At 37.7% G+C, this 17,337-nt stretch overlaps 1 protein-coding gene across 1 annotated transcript in view; it reads right to left on the reverse strand.

Moving 5' to 3' along the window:
* GALNT13 (polypeptide N-acetylgalactosaminyltransferase 13) overlaps positions 1-17,337 on the reverse strand; it is a 317,135-nt gene that overhangs the window by 95,846 nt on the left and 203,952 nt on the right. The window contains exon 9 of the mRNA XM_067549430.1: positions 5,759-5,939. Coding sequence (XP_067405531.1) covers positions 5,759-5,939 — 181 coding nt within the window. The remainder of the gene's footprint in view (positions 1-5,758; positions 5,940-17,337) is intronic.

The following is a 17,337-nucleotide window of genomic DNA, read 5'->3' on the forward strand; positions in this document are numbered from 1 at the left end:
AACAGAGGTCACAGAGTGGGAAGAGTTTGGAAAGAGGGGAAACACACAGGTTGGGGACCAAAAAGAGAGCAAGCTGAATTTGTGAAAAATGGGCAAAAATTTTGATCTATTTTTCCATTCCTCTTTTTTTTTTAATTACATTTTTATACTGCGGACCTCCAGAGGCTCAGTTCTACATTTCCCTCTCACCCAGTTCAGGTAAGTTCAGTGGGGGTATTGTGTAAGAAGGCATACAAGGTAAAACCCAATGTGGGAGTCCCACCGTAATCAAGGAATGGAAGTCCCCACACTATACAGAGAGGCAAGGGAAGGCAAGTGGGAAACATAACAAAATGGAGACAAAGGAAATCAACAAGACATGGCACAGTATAATGGAATAAAGAGATCCTACACCAGCTCTGGCAGATGTAGAATTAAAACCTCTTCCCAAAACATCCAAGCGCCCCAGCACTCTGCTAACCAGGAAAAGTGAAATAGGAGAGAGCATCCCTTCTGGGAATAAATTTAAAATGGCACAGGTTGGCTAGTCTTCATAACTGAAACGCTGACAGGCTTGTCTTTCGTGATAGGAACCACTATCACCATTACAATTTCATTCCAGTCCCTTCTTGAAAAATTATTCCATTTAACTATGCCATTGTCTATATCACCAGCCCAACCACTTACACAGGAATGCTTTTTACCAATAATGTATCCAATTCAAAATGTACTTTCTGAAGTATTTTAGAATAATATAAAAGTTAATGTGATTCTCTCATGCACTTTGAATGCATTATTTCATCTAAATGCATGAAACAACTAACCCTAGTCATCCTAGAGTACTAGCTGGCAAGATGTAATGTAAAAGTATCTAGAATGGCAGACTCCTAGGATCAAGGTATTATTATTTTCTTGCTTCATATCCCTATAGCCAAATTGTATATTTTTAATGGATATTATTAAAACCATTTATTTTAACATACTCAGGTGGTCCTTGCAATGGGAACTTTGTATTATAAAACTGTATGGAAAAAGAGAACTTGGAACTATCCGTTCTTTTAGAAAAAAAACATATGATACAGAAGGTGATTTTTAAAAAAAGATTGTACCTTAATTTGGTCAAATCCACTGGTAAATCATATTAAAGAGTCCTTCCCCCGGCACTGCAGCTTTATTGTTCTCAACCCATTACCTTCCTATTGCACTTTAGATCAGAAAAAAAAACCCACTCCCAAACCATACCTGTTCTGTTGCAAATATGCTGATATTGATTTGTGGGGATTTGTTGCTTTTAAAAAATATTTTGGATGATATTTTTACTTGATGGCAGGGTGACGAGGCAACTTTTAGAACGTTTAAAATTAATTTTTTTTAAAAAATTAAGGGACTCCGAATATTCTCTCTTTCTCAGCACATCCCTGTTTTGCACATGCATGTCATGGCAGTCATAGGATACTCATTTTAACTCAACCACAAATCAAGCATCTTCAGATATTATGAGATCCAGCTGAGGCATGCTCAGAGGTTATGGAGGCCAAATTTAGGCCACTAGGTAAGAGATTAAAGTCCAGGACCTCCAAGGTCACATTCTCTGAAATGCTTCCAGTTCCACATGCAGGGCCAGCTAGACAGGCAGAACTGCAGGGTCCCAATGCATGGATGAGACAAAGGTGTAGGGAGGAGGGGGTTAGGTTTATTAGGGACTGGAGAACCTTTTGGGAAAGGAGGAGCCTATACAGGAAGGATGGGCTTCACCTAAACCAAAACAGAACCAGACTGCTGCCATGTAAAATTTAAAAAGGTCGTAGAGGAGTTTTTAAACTAAGGGCTGGGGAAAGTCGACAGATGCAGAAGAGCACATGGTTTGGACAGAGATATCCCATGGGAATGTTCTATTAACTGGGATTCTCTATGTCCTAGTAAAGAGGAGAGAACAGAAGTTGATAAAGTAGAGGTAGAAATTGAAGAGTCCCATTCAATTACATCACATGAAGGCAAACAACTAAAAAGTGACAAATTTTATAAGTGCTGGTATACAAACGCTAGAAGTCTAAATACTAAGATGGGTGAACTTGAGCGCCTGGTATTAAATGAGAGTATTGATATAATAGGCATCATAGAAACTTGGTGGAATGACAACAATCAATGGGCATGGTAACAGCAGGGTACAAAATACATAGGAATGACAGAAGAGGTCATGCTGGTGGGAGAAGGGCACTATATATGAAAAAAAGGATAGAGTTGAAAATAGTAAAATTCTTAATTTAATCAAACTGTACCATAGAATCTCTGTGAATAGAAATTCCATGCTATCTGAGCATAGCACAAGGCAGTGTTAACCTGTGGAACTCATTGCCAAGGGATGTTGTGAAGGCCAAAACTATAAATGGATTCAAAAAAGAATTAGATATCCTCTATGAACTTAAGTCAATCAAACTTAAGTCAATCCAAAATGGTTGGAGATGCAATCCCATGCTCCCTAAGACTCTGACTGCCAGATACTGGGACTGGACAACAGGGGATGGATCATTTGATAATTACCCTGTTCTGTTCATTTCCTTTGAAGCATTTGGCATTGACCCTTGTCAAAAGACAGGATGCTAGGTTAGATGGACCATTGGTCTGACCCAGTATGGCTATTCTTATGGTCTGATTAACTGCAGACTTCTGAAGTCCTTGAATATTCAAACAGTGAAACAGTGTTTGGTACTAACTAGGATTTTAACATGAATGGATTGGGCTAAAATTCTAGCGCATGGTATAGAGGATTAGACACAAAACTCCCACTGATAATAGGATTTTGGAATCATCCTTCATGAACTATAGTGTAAATTTAATCCTAGGGATTCTGTTGCTATAGACTTAAAGCAGATTATAAACACAGGAGTAGGAAGACTATTGAGAGACTCATGATAAAACATGGCAAAATCACCTTCAGTTTATGACTAGCCAATTCTTTGAACATTTTAAAGAATGATTTCTAAAAGCTTCAAATGTAATGGGCTTCCAGACGTGAGGTTCTGGCTTTATACTGATATGATTTGAAATCTATCATTTTAAGGTATTCATAAAACCATAAAACCAAGCTTGTCTAAAATGTTAACTACCTTACGATGGCTATACAAAAATCTTTAAAATGTATTTTATTATACATTTTGTTAACGTTATTTTTAGGAGGTTTTTTCAGCCAAATTCAATGAGAACACAGGTTTTAGCTCATAAATACAAAAGCTTTAGCTCATAAAGCCTGTGGCAGCTTTCAAGAGACTGGCTACTACTAATCAAGAAACTATTTGAAATACTAGGGGGAAAAAACAGTCTTTACCAGCAAGCCACCATTTGAGATAAGAGATAAACACTTTTTTTTTTTTTTTTTTTTTTTTTTTTAATCACAGCCACAATTTAAAGTTTTCAATTCCTGAAAAAAAATGTTTCCATCTGAAATGTTGGCAGTTCTGTAAAGACTGGTTTCTTGTGGAACCACTTTAGATGGGTTTAAGCTGAGACAGCCAATACACTGAAAACTGCCCAAAGCTTTAAGAGGCTCCAGGGCTGTTACATGTTTTGTAAAAAGCTATGGTAATTTTGTATTTGCATAAAAGAAACTGAAGATGCAATAAAAGGGAAAACAGAGAATACGAAATACATTTTAAAGTCACAGGAGAAACTTATGGGACTTCACAGGTATATCCTTTACGCACACCGAAGCAAGGGTTCTAATCTGCCTAGTGACAACTCTTTAGGTCACTGGGCTATTCGGATGCACAGGATGCACTAGTCTCAATAAAGGACGCATCAGATTGACCAATATACACATTTAGTATATCTGATACTGCATGATACTGCAAATTTCCTATGGTAACTTCATCATGGAGCTCAGCAGGGTATCAGAGAAGGGGGTCTATCAGTCCAAAGTTTCTTCTTTCTTTTTAAAAAAATTAAATAATAAAGCAGTATGATGGAAGAGGGCAGGATTGCACATGCACTTGCACGCACAGAGAACAGTAAAGCCCTGTCATAATGGTGGCTGGAGGAGGGTTCCAGTGTCACTACTGGGTCAGGAGCACTAGAGCTGGTTGTCAATTTTTTGTCAGAAAATGCTGATTCATCAAAACCTAAGCCTTTCACAGAACATACCAGTTTCGAAAAAAACTTTTGTCAGAAAAGTTTCTCATGTCCAGGATGGAATTTCTGGTCATATCAATAAAAAAAAGACAGAGACCTACCCTGGAATAGCCAACAGCCTAGTGGTCAGGACTCTCACCTGGGATGTGGAAGAACAACATCCTAGGTGAGTGTCTTGTTCACCAAGCTAGTGTGGATTGGATTGGATCTCTCTCTCTCTCTCTCGTTTTTCACAAAAAACACTGAAAAGCTGTTTCGCGCTGGTGTGCAATGGGAACATTTTTGAAATCTTGAAAAGTGTTGGGGGACAGCAAACCCGTATCTTGCTCGGCTCTAAAAAGCACTTACCCTCCAAACCAAAACTTCTTGGAGTGAGAAGGGGAAGGACAGCTCAGAGGCTTGACATTCCCCCAACACACACAGTGCACCTGGCAGTTTAGCTACAGCAGTGTATCAGGGAGAATACACTGTGTCAGATATAAACCTGTCACAATGCACCCTTTCCTCAGGGCAGTGGTGAGACCAGGAAGGAGACTGTGTAACAATCTCCCTCTGGGCTTCTCAACAAGGCCATGCCCCTTTCTTGAGACTTGATTTTAATATCCCAGTCTAGCCTTTAATAAATGCAGTAACACTGAGCAAGATACTACACCTTCCAAGTGCTCTAAACACCAACTCTTCAGCTGGTGTCTCACATGACATTTTTAACATATTTTAGTACTCGTCCCCTTACACTCTTATTTTTGCTATTTTATATATATTTGGAACCAATATTTAAGTAACTCTTATTGAAAAATGTTGCATACTGTTTCGTTCATAAAGGGAAAATACTACATATTTACCACCTGTATACTATATGATCCCTGTCAGCTGATTGTAAATATACGTACAAATATTTGTGGAATCATAATTTTTACATGTGTTACTGAAATATAAAAATCATAAATACAAGAAGAAAGAACATGTGTTTAAAATACAATATTTTATATACATGACTCACATTTATTTTATTTCAATAAATATTCAATAAGTATTTCATTTAAATTTCTGTATGAAAAGTAATAGCAAGATACGCATTATCTATTCCTTCATTAAATGATTTTCTTCTACTTCTTAATCTAGACTAAATGAAAACATGAGTCTTTCCCTTGACATGCATAGAAGACAGAAATATTAATGGGAGATATGCACGTACATCAAATGGAGGATTCAGACATATATATTTTGGCTCCCTGATTGTCAGGCCACTGAGTACTGCTCTGGTCCCAAGGAGCAACGTAGAGCTGTTCTAGTGCTGCTCTAACTTGCACTGGCTGCTACTACCTCCACGAGATCACCAGAATGCAAGACTGACCTGATCTCAGATTTAATAGAGCCAAAGACCTTTCCCACTGGTTTGAAAATAACATGATAGAAAGAATGTCAAGCAAGATTTCTTAAGACCTTTTACTTTTTCTTGTCTTAAATAGGCAACATTTTTTCTTTTTAAAAAAAAAGAACATAGAAGGATTTGTCACTTGAGAAGGAGTTGCAGAAAGAACTCTAATTATGCCCCCCTGCACCACTGACTCACATACATCTATAGCATATCAGCAAATATTCATTTTTCAGATAGATCTACATGTCATAAAATGATCACAAAATGATTTCTTACCTGGGGATATTATGTAGAAGAAGTCTTTAAACTCATCCATCCAGACCTCTGCTAGTCTCCTGTTGTTCTTGTTGATTACATGACCGGTGCCACCAGGAAAAGTATATGGGGTTGCCTTACGGAACACGTGTCCAACATGAGAGCATGTTACAATCTCCAGGAAGCCTCCACATTGCCAAATCTGAAATTAGGGAAAATATTTAAAATCACAAATAAAAAGAATCCTGCAAAAATTCTGTTGCAAGAAGCAGCCAGCTCTAAGAAAATGATTGACGGATGTCTTCTTACTTTTATCTTCATTCCAGAAATAGAGAGAATTACAAATCTATTTTTAATGCAATTATACAGCATTGGCCAAATTCACTAATGATAAAGTAGGTGCAAGACCATAGACTTTACTTACACGCGCACACACACACACAAGTTGAAGTCATAACATTTTATAATACTAGAAAAAAGCTTCGGTAATTTTTACTGGCATCGTGCTTTTGGCAATTTAGAAGATGGAGTAGTGGTCCTTGATCATAATATTATAGGTTTGCATACACACAGATACCATGGTCATCATGCAGCTACATACATGAAGAACTAGGCTAAAATGTATGTTCTTTGGCTTCATAACCAGAGCTCTATACATGGTGAACTAGGCAGCTCTTCTACCTTAGTCTATTAAGAAGAAATCTATACACACAGGAGAAAATCTGATAATCTCCATGCAGTGGAAAGTACTGGTTTACCTACAGTCATGGAGCCAAATTTCGCATTCAGTTACCTCTGTGTAACCCCACTTATTTCAGTGGGATTGCACTGGTATAAATGAGGGCAAAATGTGGCTCTGGGCCTTTAATATTCCATCTGCTCTGCAGACTTAATTACATTGAATAAAAACAAGTTCTTATAAAACAAGATCCACCTGCAGGACCAATGTAATTTTAAGGTTCCAGAACTATACATAGGTTAGTGCACTCTATGCTCTTGCCTGTAATCTCTCTGCTCCTCCCCAGTCTCTGTGCAGGAGACTTGGGGAGGGAATAAATTCTTCCTCTATCTCCTGCTTCCCAGCACTGTCTCTGGAGCTGCCAATGAGGCAAAATTAGGGCATCGATGACCCATGTATGTTCCCATTTAAAATGTACTAACTTTTAACAGAGTCTAATCACCTAATCTTTGATTCTGTGCAGTAGATCTCAATGAGAACAGCCCAACAAATCAGATTTTCCCTCTCTACTTCTGGTCTTTTTTGGCTAGCAAGGAGTAAAATAGCACTGGAAGAATTTCAGAAGTCTGTTAACATCTTCCTGGGGAGTCATAAGTCACCACTCCTATGTTTTACCATCCAACAGCCCTATAATGTGGTAGAAAAATTCGACTCCAGCCACAGACTTCACCTACCAATTCTGAAGCTGTTATTCCTGTGTGGATTTCACAGAGGAATGGAATGGGGGGAAACAAAGAGAAAAGGGGGAATCACATATACAACAGAAACTCATTTGCAGCCTTACGTGTGTAGTGCTACTGCCACAGCACAATCTAGATTTACATCTAGATTACAATCTAGATTTACATGATTCCAGAAGTCAAGGGAGCCTGGCAGTATCAGAGTTCCAAGAGAGAAGTTTCAGTCTATCTACTAATTAGCTCTGCATAAGTCTGTATCTTGGTTACTACCGTTATACTTTTCACAGGTTTTCGCCTTACACTTACGCGTACCCCTCAAAAGAACACCCTTCTCCATATCACTTATATTATGTAATTGCTTTGGGGCTCAGACCTTCATTCCCTTTTTTGCTGTAAGCAAAGAACAGCAGCCACCATCCAACCTATCCACCTTCTATGTTCCCACATGACCTACTTTGGCCTTCCTCCTTACCTGACTCCATAAACTATGCTGTCAATTTACAGCACCCCCTGATAATAAAATAAAACAATACATGAACTTTCTGGCATCTTAAACAAGAGAACTATTACATTTTAGTAATTAGGACTCCTTGACAGAGACAAACATTTCAGGATGAACTGTACTAATAGAAATGTTGTTGCCATAGTAACAATGCAGCTCTTATTTAATTAGGGCTCACCCTTTTTGTATAATTTCATTAATATGATAAGTAATGTATTTTGGTGGGATTAGCAATGACAACATCAAAACATTCTTGCGTTTAACATCTTGTGTTTTATAGATTAATGACAATTAGTACAGATGGAACTTCAAGCTGACACACACTTACGGAACACTTGGTATTTTTTTTTAAAAGGGAATGCATGAGAAAATTTAAATATATATTACTGTATATATTTACAAACCACCACCAAAACAATATATTTCATGTATTTCAACACAATGCCTCTCATTGAGCACCAACATTGTTGAGATACATCTCTAGTATCAGATTATTTTCCATCCCTCTCCCCACTGATTACCCTCTCCACCAGGAAATTCCCCAAATATCTGTTTGAAACCTATATTCCTAACTTTTCAATGCTCCTGATACACCCTTCTCTCCAGTAAACTTGTGTTAGGACTACAGAGGGGTTTATATTCTGTTGTGAAGAACAGCCTTTCAGTCTTTTTTTTTTTTTTTTTTTTTTGGTAAATTGTTTTTAGGTATTCACTGGGAAATTGATTACTATTCAAAATGTAGTACCATATTTAAACTATAAGGAATTGTATAGACATGACCATAAATGAGATGACAAGCAACCTGTTGATATTTTTGTTTTGATCACTGGCTAGTCATATAATTGCACATGAACACATCTTTGGGTTGGAAACAAGTCTGGTATTCATATGCAATTATACGAATAGCAAGTGAACTCTGCTTCACTACAGAAATTTCATTTCTTTCAGTTATATTTTCCTGACTGGCTATAACACCTTTACTGTATAGTGGGCCTTTAATTCAATTTTTGTTTGAGAGTGTTGGAGTTTGTGTTCTACAGCCTCCTTCAAGTGAGGGCATGTAAAAATGTAATGAGAGGGAGTCTATCTTTGAGTTTTCTGTTGTTATCAATCCTATTAATGCCCTGCCCCCATTATTAAGTGCCACACAATCTTTTAAAGTATATTTATCCTCCCAACATCCTTGTGAGGTAGGGAAGTGCTATTATCCTAGTACCTTTAACACGAGAACTGACTATTAATAGTGTGAATTGACTAGATAGAAAATGAATAAGTAAATCCATTTATTCATATCTGAATACTGGTGACATTATAGCAGAATTTTCTGAAGCCTTCAAGGTCCTTCACTAACTTTGAACATTCAGTAGTGACCTTCCACTGATCTGCTGCACACCAACCATCCATCCCTTTGCTGCTCGTCCCCTACTATGAAAACCCTCCATCATTTCTTCCATAACAACTTTCTCAAGGTTATTTCCATCTCTAATGCAATCAAAGTACCTAAAGTTTGCATCTATTAATTTCCAACATCTGGGTTTGCTTCTCTCCAATAATATTTCTATCAGAGGCATTCATCTTTTTTTCCATCCAGGAAATACACAAGAGTCTTCACCAGCACCACATTACAAAAGCTTCAATTTTCTTCTCATCAACAGCATTAACTTCCCACTATGCACATCCATAAATTGTTATGGAAAAGTTAGCCTTTTCACCCGTCACATCTTTGTACATTTTTGAGATGCCATGGTTTTCCCAAACTTTCTTAAGGGAGGCTATAACTGAGTGAGCCAGCCCTGGTCCTCTTCTGATTTCTTTGGAACAGGCTCCTTGGTTGTATAAATATGATCCCAGATAATTAAATGCATTTCTACAGCTTGTCCATTAATTGTAATGTCCACTTGCATCCTGTTTTTGTTAGTCATATATTCATTCTGTTACATCATATTCAGAAATAGTCCATATTCCTCACTAATTGTTTTTACAGACTCCAACCTTTGTTGTATTGCATCAGTGATTTTAGCAAAGATCATCCTGTCATCAGCTTATCTGAGGTCAGCTAAGAGACGTCCTCTAAAGAAAATCCCAATTTCTTCCACTTTGTCCACTTCCTGGATTAATAGCGACAAGTATTATAATTTGTAATATTGTAGTGCCTAGAGGACCTACTCATAGACCAGGACCCCATTGTGCAAGGTGCTGTACAAATGCAGAACAAAAAGACTTCCAATATCAGACTTCCCCAACCGTATTCTAATCTAAGCATAAGACAAGTGAGAACAGATAGAAAGGGGAACAAGTAAACAATGAGACATTATTGGTCAGTATGATAGGCAGTGGTCTCTGCACACTACCAGCATAAAGTCTGTCAAGCTTTTTGTAGCACCACTGCAAAGGAGAGTTTTGGGGAGGGATTTGAGTTAGATTTGTGGATGTTTATGTGGAGCAACATGGGAGAAAGAACTAAAGTGTCTGTTTGAAAATTGAACAAATGGGCAGTGGAGACTGGCATCATGGTTTAATTAGAGGTGAGCATTGGCAGCTCAACAGTGAATGAAAGATGACAGGTAAGGTGAGGATTGACTAGAGAGGGCCTTGAAAGTGACTAAAGCAGCTTATATAGGATGTATTAGAGAAGGGCAAGCCAGTGAAGGGATGCAAAGAGAGGGGTGATGTGGTCAAAGTGATGGGCTAGGAAACTGATCTTTGCAGCAGTATTCTGAACAGATATGAGTGGGGCAAGACTGCATTTGTCAAGTCCAAAGAGAAGGATGTTTCAGCAATCAAAATGTGAGATGATGAGAGCCTGGATGAGAGTTTTAGCTGTGTGAATGGATAGGAAAAGCTTTATCTCAGAAATCTTTCCGCATAACAATTGGCAAGATTTAGATATAGAGTCAGATACAGTCCTCATCCTAAAATTAAGCCTTTCATCTCCCTTTCTCCTATCCTTCCCATTTCTCCATCTTCCTGGGGTTTTGCTTTTGGCCCACATTCTAATATATTGTTGATCTGCTCCTCACTTTCCCATCTGCCTTTTTTTGCTCTGCACTTGGGTGTCTTTTCACCCCCTCCCTGTGTACACCCTACTCCACCTTCCCCAGTATGAACTTTACTCCCTTCCTAGCCTCAAACTGTCCTTTTATAGCATCTTGCCATTACAGAAATTGTGATAGGAGGTGGGATCTCAAGCCTCTCTTTTCCCCTATCCTTTATTATTTATTTGTTACTAGATATTTATAATTGGATGTACAGCAGAGCTGGGTCCCTTAGTCAGCTCCTTTCCTGCCTTATGCAGAACTGCACTGAGCAGCACCTTTACTAGTGCTGGAGTGGAAGACAATTCAGATGCTCCTTTGCCCCAGAACTCTGTCTGAATAGCCTGTGTGCAGAGCAAGGATGGAGTCAAGGTCTCAGTTTAGCAAAGACACAGCACAAAACACAATAAAAAGGCTTTATGCTGAGCTTTGGAGCTCACCAAACTCAGGTGCTGGCAAACCTATATGAGGAGCAAATTTCCAAACCAAGGGTCCTCAGCTGAGACAGCCCTGCTGCTAGTGTCAGACAGCTTTATCCAAAGATCACAGCCAAATTTACTTGCATGCTAGGGTAAAAAGTGACCATTCAGATGTTTAAAGATGGTCACAAATATCATGAACTCTACTGGGAAGCAAATAAGAATCCAGCATAAAACTTTGTCTCTTGTTATATGCTCATTGCTGCTCCATCTCCTCTTGAGAGGCAGGCAGCTGGTTTCCACACTGCCGTAGTCTCTGGTGGTGTACAATATAGCACTGTTGTGTTTCATCCTGAAGGTGACAAAGGTGTGAACAACAGTGACAATGCCCATATTCAGAATGGCTGAAGTTGCACTTATGATAAAAGAATTTTGGGCCGTAGCTGCTAAATGAGAACAGCAAGAGACCAAAGTATTCCAGACTACAAACCAATTCGGTAAAAGAGGGGCACACTTCGCTGATAACTGATGGAGATCCTGACTCATCCCACTGCCTCATGCTTTCTCCTTCCACATAGCATCATTTCTGTCTTAGCAATACTAAGTCAAAGTAAGTTCACTTACATTCAGGTCCCTATGTTTGGTTGCTGGTATGTATATTGCTATCTGTGGATACCCAAAGGTGAAACATCTCCTACACCCACTTGTCCTTTATAGCATAAATCACTCTGATCTATTTAAAGCAAATCACAAGATTATTTTCTATTTTTTAAACCATCCTTCTAGTTGCTTAGAACAACAGCGATGCTGTTGGTCATTGTATCGACTAGTGCACAGCAGATAGAATCTCCAGGTCTGACAGTATAATCATAGTTTAGGCTGCAATAGAATTCTCCAACTGTTACCATGGATACTTAAACTTGGCAGTTTAATAAAAATTCAGTGAATATTTGATGTCTGGTAGATCACACTGGGGTAAGCAAGACAGAGTCATCTTCTTACTGCCAAATACCCATCTGTTGATACAGCTGCTTTAATGAATTAACCTTTCTAATTTCCAACCTTTTAGAACAGAATAATGTGATTGCATGCAAAGGAGGTTATTAGAAACAACACTTCTGGATTGTTCCTGAGAGCCTCATTTTTAAGTCATAACTCTACCTCATGCTTAATTTCTCTTTTGATGGTGAAAAATGCATTTATTTTATAGCAAAAAACAACTTTATCTGAGTTTACAATTAATTTTCTATTTTTTTCTGTTTTAGATTATGATTTCAAGAGATGTGGACAGTGAAAACAAATATTTTACATGCATCAGAATTGGTTTCACAGGATTTTAGAAAGGGAAATGAATACTTTTCTTTTTACTCAAAAGAATATGTTTATCAGAGCATGTATTGATGGTTCAATTAGATTATTCATCAATCACAGTTTACATGCAGGCATTGAAATCACAGTGCAAAAAGACATGTTGTTTTCCATCACATGAAAATGGCTTTAATCAACACAAGAAACAGCTGCCTTAATAAGAAAATACATAGAAAATGTATTTAAAATAGGCATTATCGTAGCTGTTATTAAAATATGATGTAATAATTAAATTAGCTAATTCAGTGTCCTGTTGATACTTCTAGCTAACTCCTCACAAATATGAATCTTAGGATGCAGTACAGATAGATGTGCAGAAATTTACAATCAGAATAAATGGAGCTCAGTGCACAAACCTTACCGTATGCCCAAAGGAAAGGACAAAAATAAGTGGGAGTCTTGGGGTCATGCATGTTTATTAAAGCATGTAAGCACATGTTCAGTGCAGTCTGGGTACAAACTGTGCTCTTACAATTAGTCAGCAGAGTTTAACTTTCAGGGAATATTGAAAAACCTTTTGGGCTAATTTTTCAGAGGCTATGTCTTCACTGATGGTGGCAAATTCGTCACTATCAGATCGAATTCTCTGGATCGACTGAGCGGTCAGTGAAGACCCAGTCAGTCGATCCAGAAATCAACCTATTAAGACCACCTTCTCAAGTGGCGTAGCACAGCGCAGTAAAGACGGCACGCAGAACAGAAGCACAGAAGTTGACGGAAGTTACGCAAGTTTTTTGTGTAGTTTGCGTAACTCCGGTCGACTGCCGCCAAATCGCTGAGGTAAGTGAAGACAAGCCCAGAATAACTGTTTGGCAGCTACTTGGAGACTCAAAATTACACATACAAACATTTAAAATAATTTTCAATGTCATTGTGTACTTCAGTTTTACTTCTGAAAATAAGTGTGCATGCAACTTTTCCAGCCTCACTGAGAGCAACACTAGTTCACATTATTTTGTCCATAATTATATAGAGCAACTTAGGTCTTTTAGACATCTGTATCAGTGACTGTGCCTAAAATAGTTTACTTAAACATTTAAATGACCTGTGTAATCACTGCAATTTTTCAGGTGCAAAAACAAAGGCCCAGATAAAGTCAGGCTAAGAATCCGGTATTAATAATCCTTTCAGCACATTTGGATAAGTGTGATCCAATCAATGGTTGTATCAGGAAAGCAAAATCCAGTAAACTGATGCAATCTAAGAAGCAACATATAAAAGAGCCTGAAAACAGCACAGCTGTCAGTCATGTCCTTGGCCATGTGTATTTCAGTGATGCCCTTCGTTAGGCATATAGTAAATGGGGTGGGTTTTGGTTATGGTGACCCTTGCTTTTTTTCTGGGAGAAGCTCTATTCTGCAGTGCTGTGTGAATTTTACATAGTGATTCTGATGGCTGCTATACTGTCTTTCTTGAGGCAGCGGGGTGCTATCTAAGTAACATGGCTGAATTAAACATTCTTTCCCCTCATTGATTTATTTGAATTTCTACAATAAAAAAGGGTGTCTATACAAAGCTATGGATACACATAACACTAGCTAGAAAAACAAGATTAAACAACTTCTTATTCTCAACACTGTATGAGCTTAACTTTCGTTTGGCCTTGACATGCTCCATTTTTCTAAAGGACAACCCCTTTTTCTGGCTTAAGCTCTCTATTTAATGCTCCACTCAGCTCAGAACAGCCCACCTACTGCTATTTAAGGCTTCTTTTCCATTACAAGGGGGTTCTGAGCATTCCCTTATGGAAAGACCCCTACAGAATTAAATTAAAAATATTTTAAACATCCTGTAGAATCTGAGGGAATTAAATCCTTGCTACAGAATTCTCTAGAATGGATTTTAAAAAACCTAAAGAATGTGATACAGAATAAGATCCTATCAGGCTTTGGAGTTTTAGAGTAATTCCTGTAAAACTCCATTAAGTGTCTAAAAACACTGGTGGTTACATCCTTACTAAATTGTTTAGGACTTTCCCAGAAAGGTCTCAGTTATGCACTTTGGCCAGTTACACTATTTAGGTGCCTAATTACACACACACACACACACACACACACACCTAACTGGAGGATTTGCTCCTGAATGGCTAAATGTTCCACTTTATTTTTACATGGCATGTTCTTGTACAGCCCATGGCATTTTGTAAAAGATAAATGTGACAACTCGTGATGTGTACTGCTTTTTTAAATCAGTATCAGGAAGCTAGACAGGTAGGTAAAATTGTAGTCATAAACTGTACAATACAGCAGAGACACAGAAGGATAGATTTAGGGTTAATATTTTATTTTATTAGAATAAAATTCTTTGTTCACTGTTTAAGGAGATTTTTTTTTGACAAATTGCCATTGTTGCATGACATGCTCTAAACAAAATCATTAAAGAGAAAGCACCAAAGATCAGTAGCACCACTAAAAGATGAGACATTAATGTATCTGGAAATACAAAAATCATATTTATTAACTTTGTACTACCATTATCTTGTGGAATATTTTATGTAGAGTTGTGTGATTGTTTCCCCAATAGAATAGATACACATTTCATTACGTATCATTAAGCTGTATTATTTGAGCTAAGCCTTGTACTGTTACTGCATGTAATAAGGGAAATAGGATGTCTCCAATATGTACTTTTGTTGAAATGAAAACTTTGTGAAGCCATTCCATTCACACATATGCACTCCGCAGCTCAAGGATTTCCGTGCAGTGCAATTACTCCAGCTGGGTGATTCAATATACTAAATATAAATGTCTACTGATTACACTCCTAAGCCTTTTCAGAAGTGAATGAAAACACTAACGCCTGCTCCTCATCCACGGGGATAAAAGCAGCTTATTGAATATTGATGCACCTTCTTGAAGCCAGTTTGATAACAGAGAAATCAACTTACAAATTAGCTGCAATATTTAGTCTAGATTTACATTGGACAGAGTATCAGGTAGGAAAGGAACCACATAATCCAATTAATCCATTCAATATTTGTGGTTATAGATGATGCCACTGGGAAGTGTGTGTGCAGGTAATGGGAAGCAGTTGTAGACATCGGCCCAAAAGGGCAATTGTAGTTTGTAAAACTTTTGAAAATGACAACTAGAGAAACTTAAAGGAGATATTTAGGGATCTGGATGCTTTTGCGATTGCATGCCTAGGATGGCACCTTCTTAGTCAGAAGTGGTATTAAAAGTACACAGTTTGCTCTACTGATTTGGGAAGTGAAGGATCCTCAAGATACTTTTTTCCTCTCAACTCGAACACCAGACCAACAAAATAGGTATTAAAAGATCTCACAGAGATGTCAACAATGCCAGCTAGGGCTAACTCCTATTCACAATACTTTTCTCCACTGAATGTTTGGTTTTGAAGTCTTCTGACTATAACAAAGGTTCCAGCAAACTTCCTTCCTTATGGTCATGTTCATAATACTACTGCTTGGTAAATCCAATAGATCTTTGACTCTCTTTGGAAAGAGCAATCAATCTATCTTTGATTTCCTGCAGCTTTTGAAAAATGTTCTTATCCATCACAATTTTGTTTTTGACGTTTCTCTGATAATTAACATATGTTGTGCGTCAACAGGAGTATAGCCACAGTCTTTATTTTTTACATTTGAAAGCAATAGCCAGCCAAAAAACTAACACAACAAAAGGTCTGCTAAGGGAATATACCTACATTCTATACTTCAGAATAATTCACTTTCAAGTGATCTTTTTTCTATTTTATGCTCTATGGGATCTTTACCTGACAAAGAAACATTAAGGAAACTGTTTTGTTAAGGCACCTCTGAGATTGAAATTTCTATACCAGGAATAACAACATAGTGCATGCTTGCTCTAATAGAGTGATATAACCATTACTTTAATGATGCTTCAAATGCTCCGTAAGGAACAAACAAACAAACTAAAAAAAACAACTCCAAAATGTGAGTGCTCCCATCTTCTAGGAAGTGTCATTAATAGAGTACAATACACATACTGTGGTGTGCATGAGTGCATTAATAAAATTCGGCTTTCACCCTTCAAATTGTTTTATAACATCTGGACTCCTTTTTCGGTACATTGTGGCAACCTTTTGTTCATTCAGAGCTAAAAAGGAAATCCGTTTGGCTATGTCAAACATGGCTGTTGAGACTCTATTTTTAGAGGAGGGACTTCAACATAGCCACAATGTTCTAACCAATGGGTATGAACTGTCAAATGAATTGTTAAAATTCTCCAAATCAGAATCAGAAAGGGAAACAAAGGGTAGCAGTAAGAAATTACCATGCATAAATCGTGAAGTATGTTCATTCAGGAGAAAACACACACACACACACACACGAGTATTAACCCCATAGAGGCTGTGGGGAAAATAGTGAAGTTACATGAAAATCATGTCAAGCATCAATCAAACCAAGAGCACGCAACGTACATTTGCAAAGTCTTTGCATTTTTTGTCTAGCACCAATGCAACTCTGACTATATTAGATGAGATAATGAAATGCCTACGTGTGCTATATTAGTGCTTCCATTATTGCTAACACTGCTGGAGCTGAAATGGTGCTGGACAAACAGTGAAAAATATTGACAAGCCCTTGCAGTTGTCATCTATTTCCAAAATGTACTATATGAAACATAAGCTGCATGAAATCTGAGCTTACAAAGTTGAAGCACAACGGAATAATGTGCACGATGACAAAATTATCTTGAGTATAAAATCTTGTACACAAAAGGGAATGGAATAGCTTTATGAAAAAAGGAAAAATTCCCAGTTCTGTAATTGACAGGTAACAGTTGGTAAGTGTCAATTGGCACCTATCATTGCCATCAATAAATTTTGCAGTTGAAGAATTAACAGACATGAGTCAGCAAAAGGTTAACTAGT

Source organism: Emydura macquarii, unplaced genomic scaffold (genome assembly GCF_026122565.2).
Source record: "Emydura macquarii macquarii isolate MOO-44397 ecotype Brisbane River unplaced genomic scaffold, CSIRO-AGI_Emac_v2 contig_1253, whole genome shotgun sequence".
Taxonomy (NCBI): domain Eukaryota; kingdom Metazoa; phylum Chordata; order Testudines; family Chelidae; genus Emydura; species Emydura macquarii.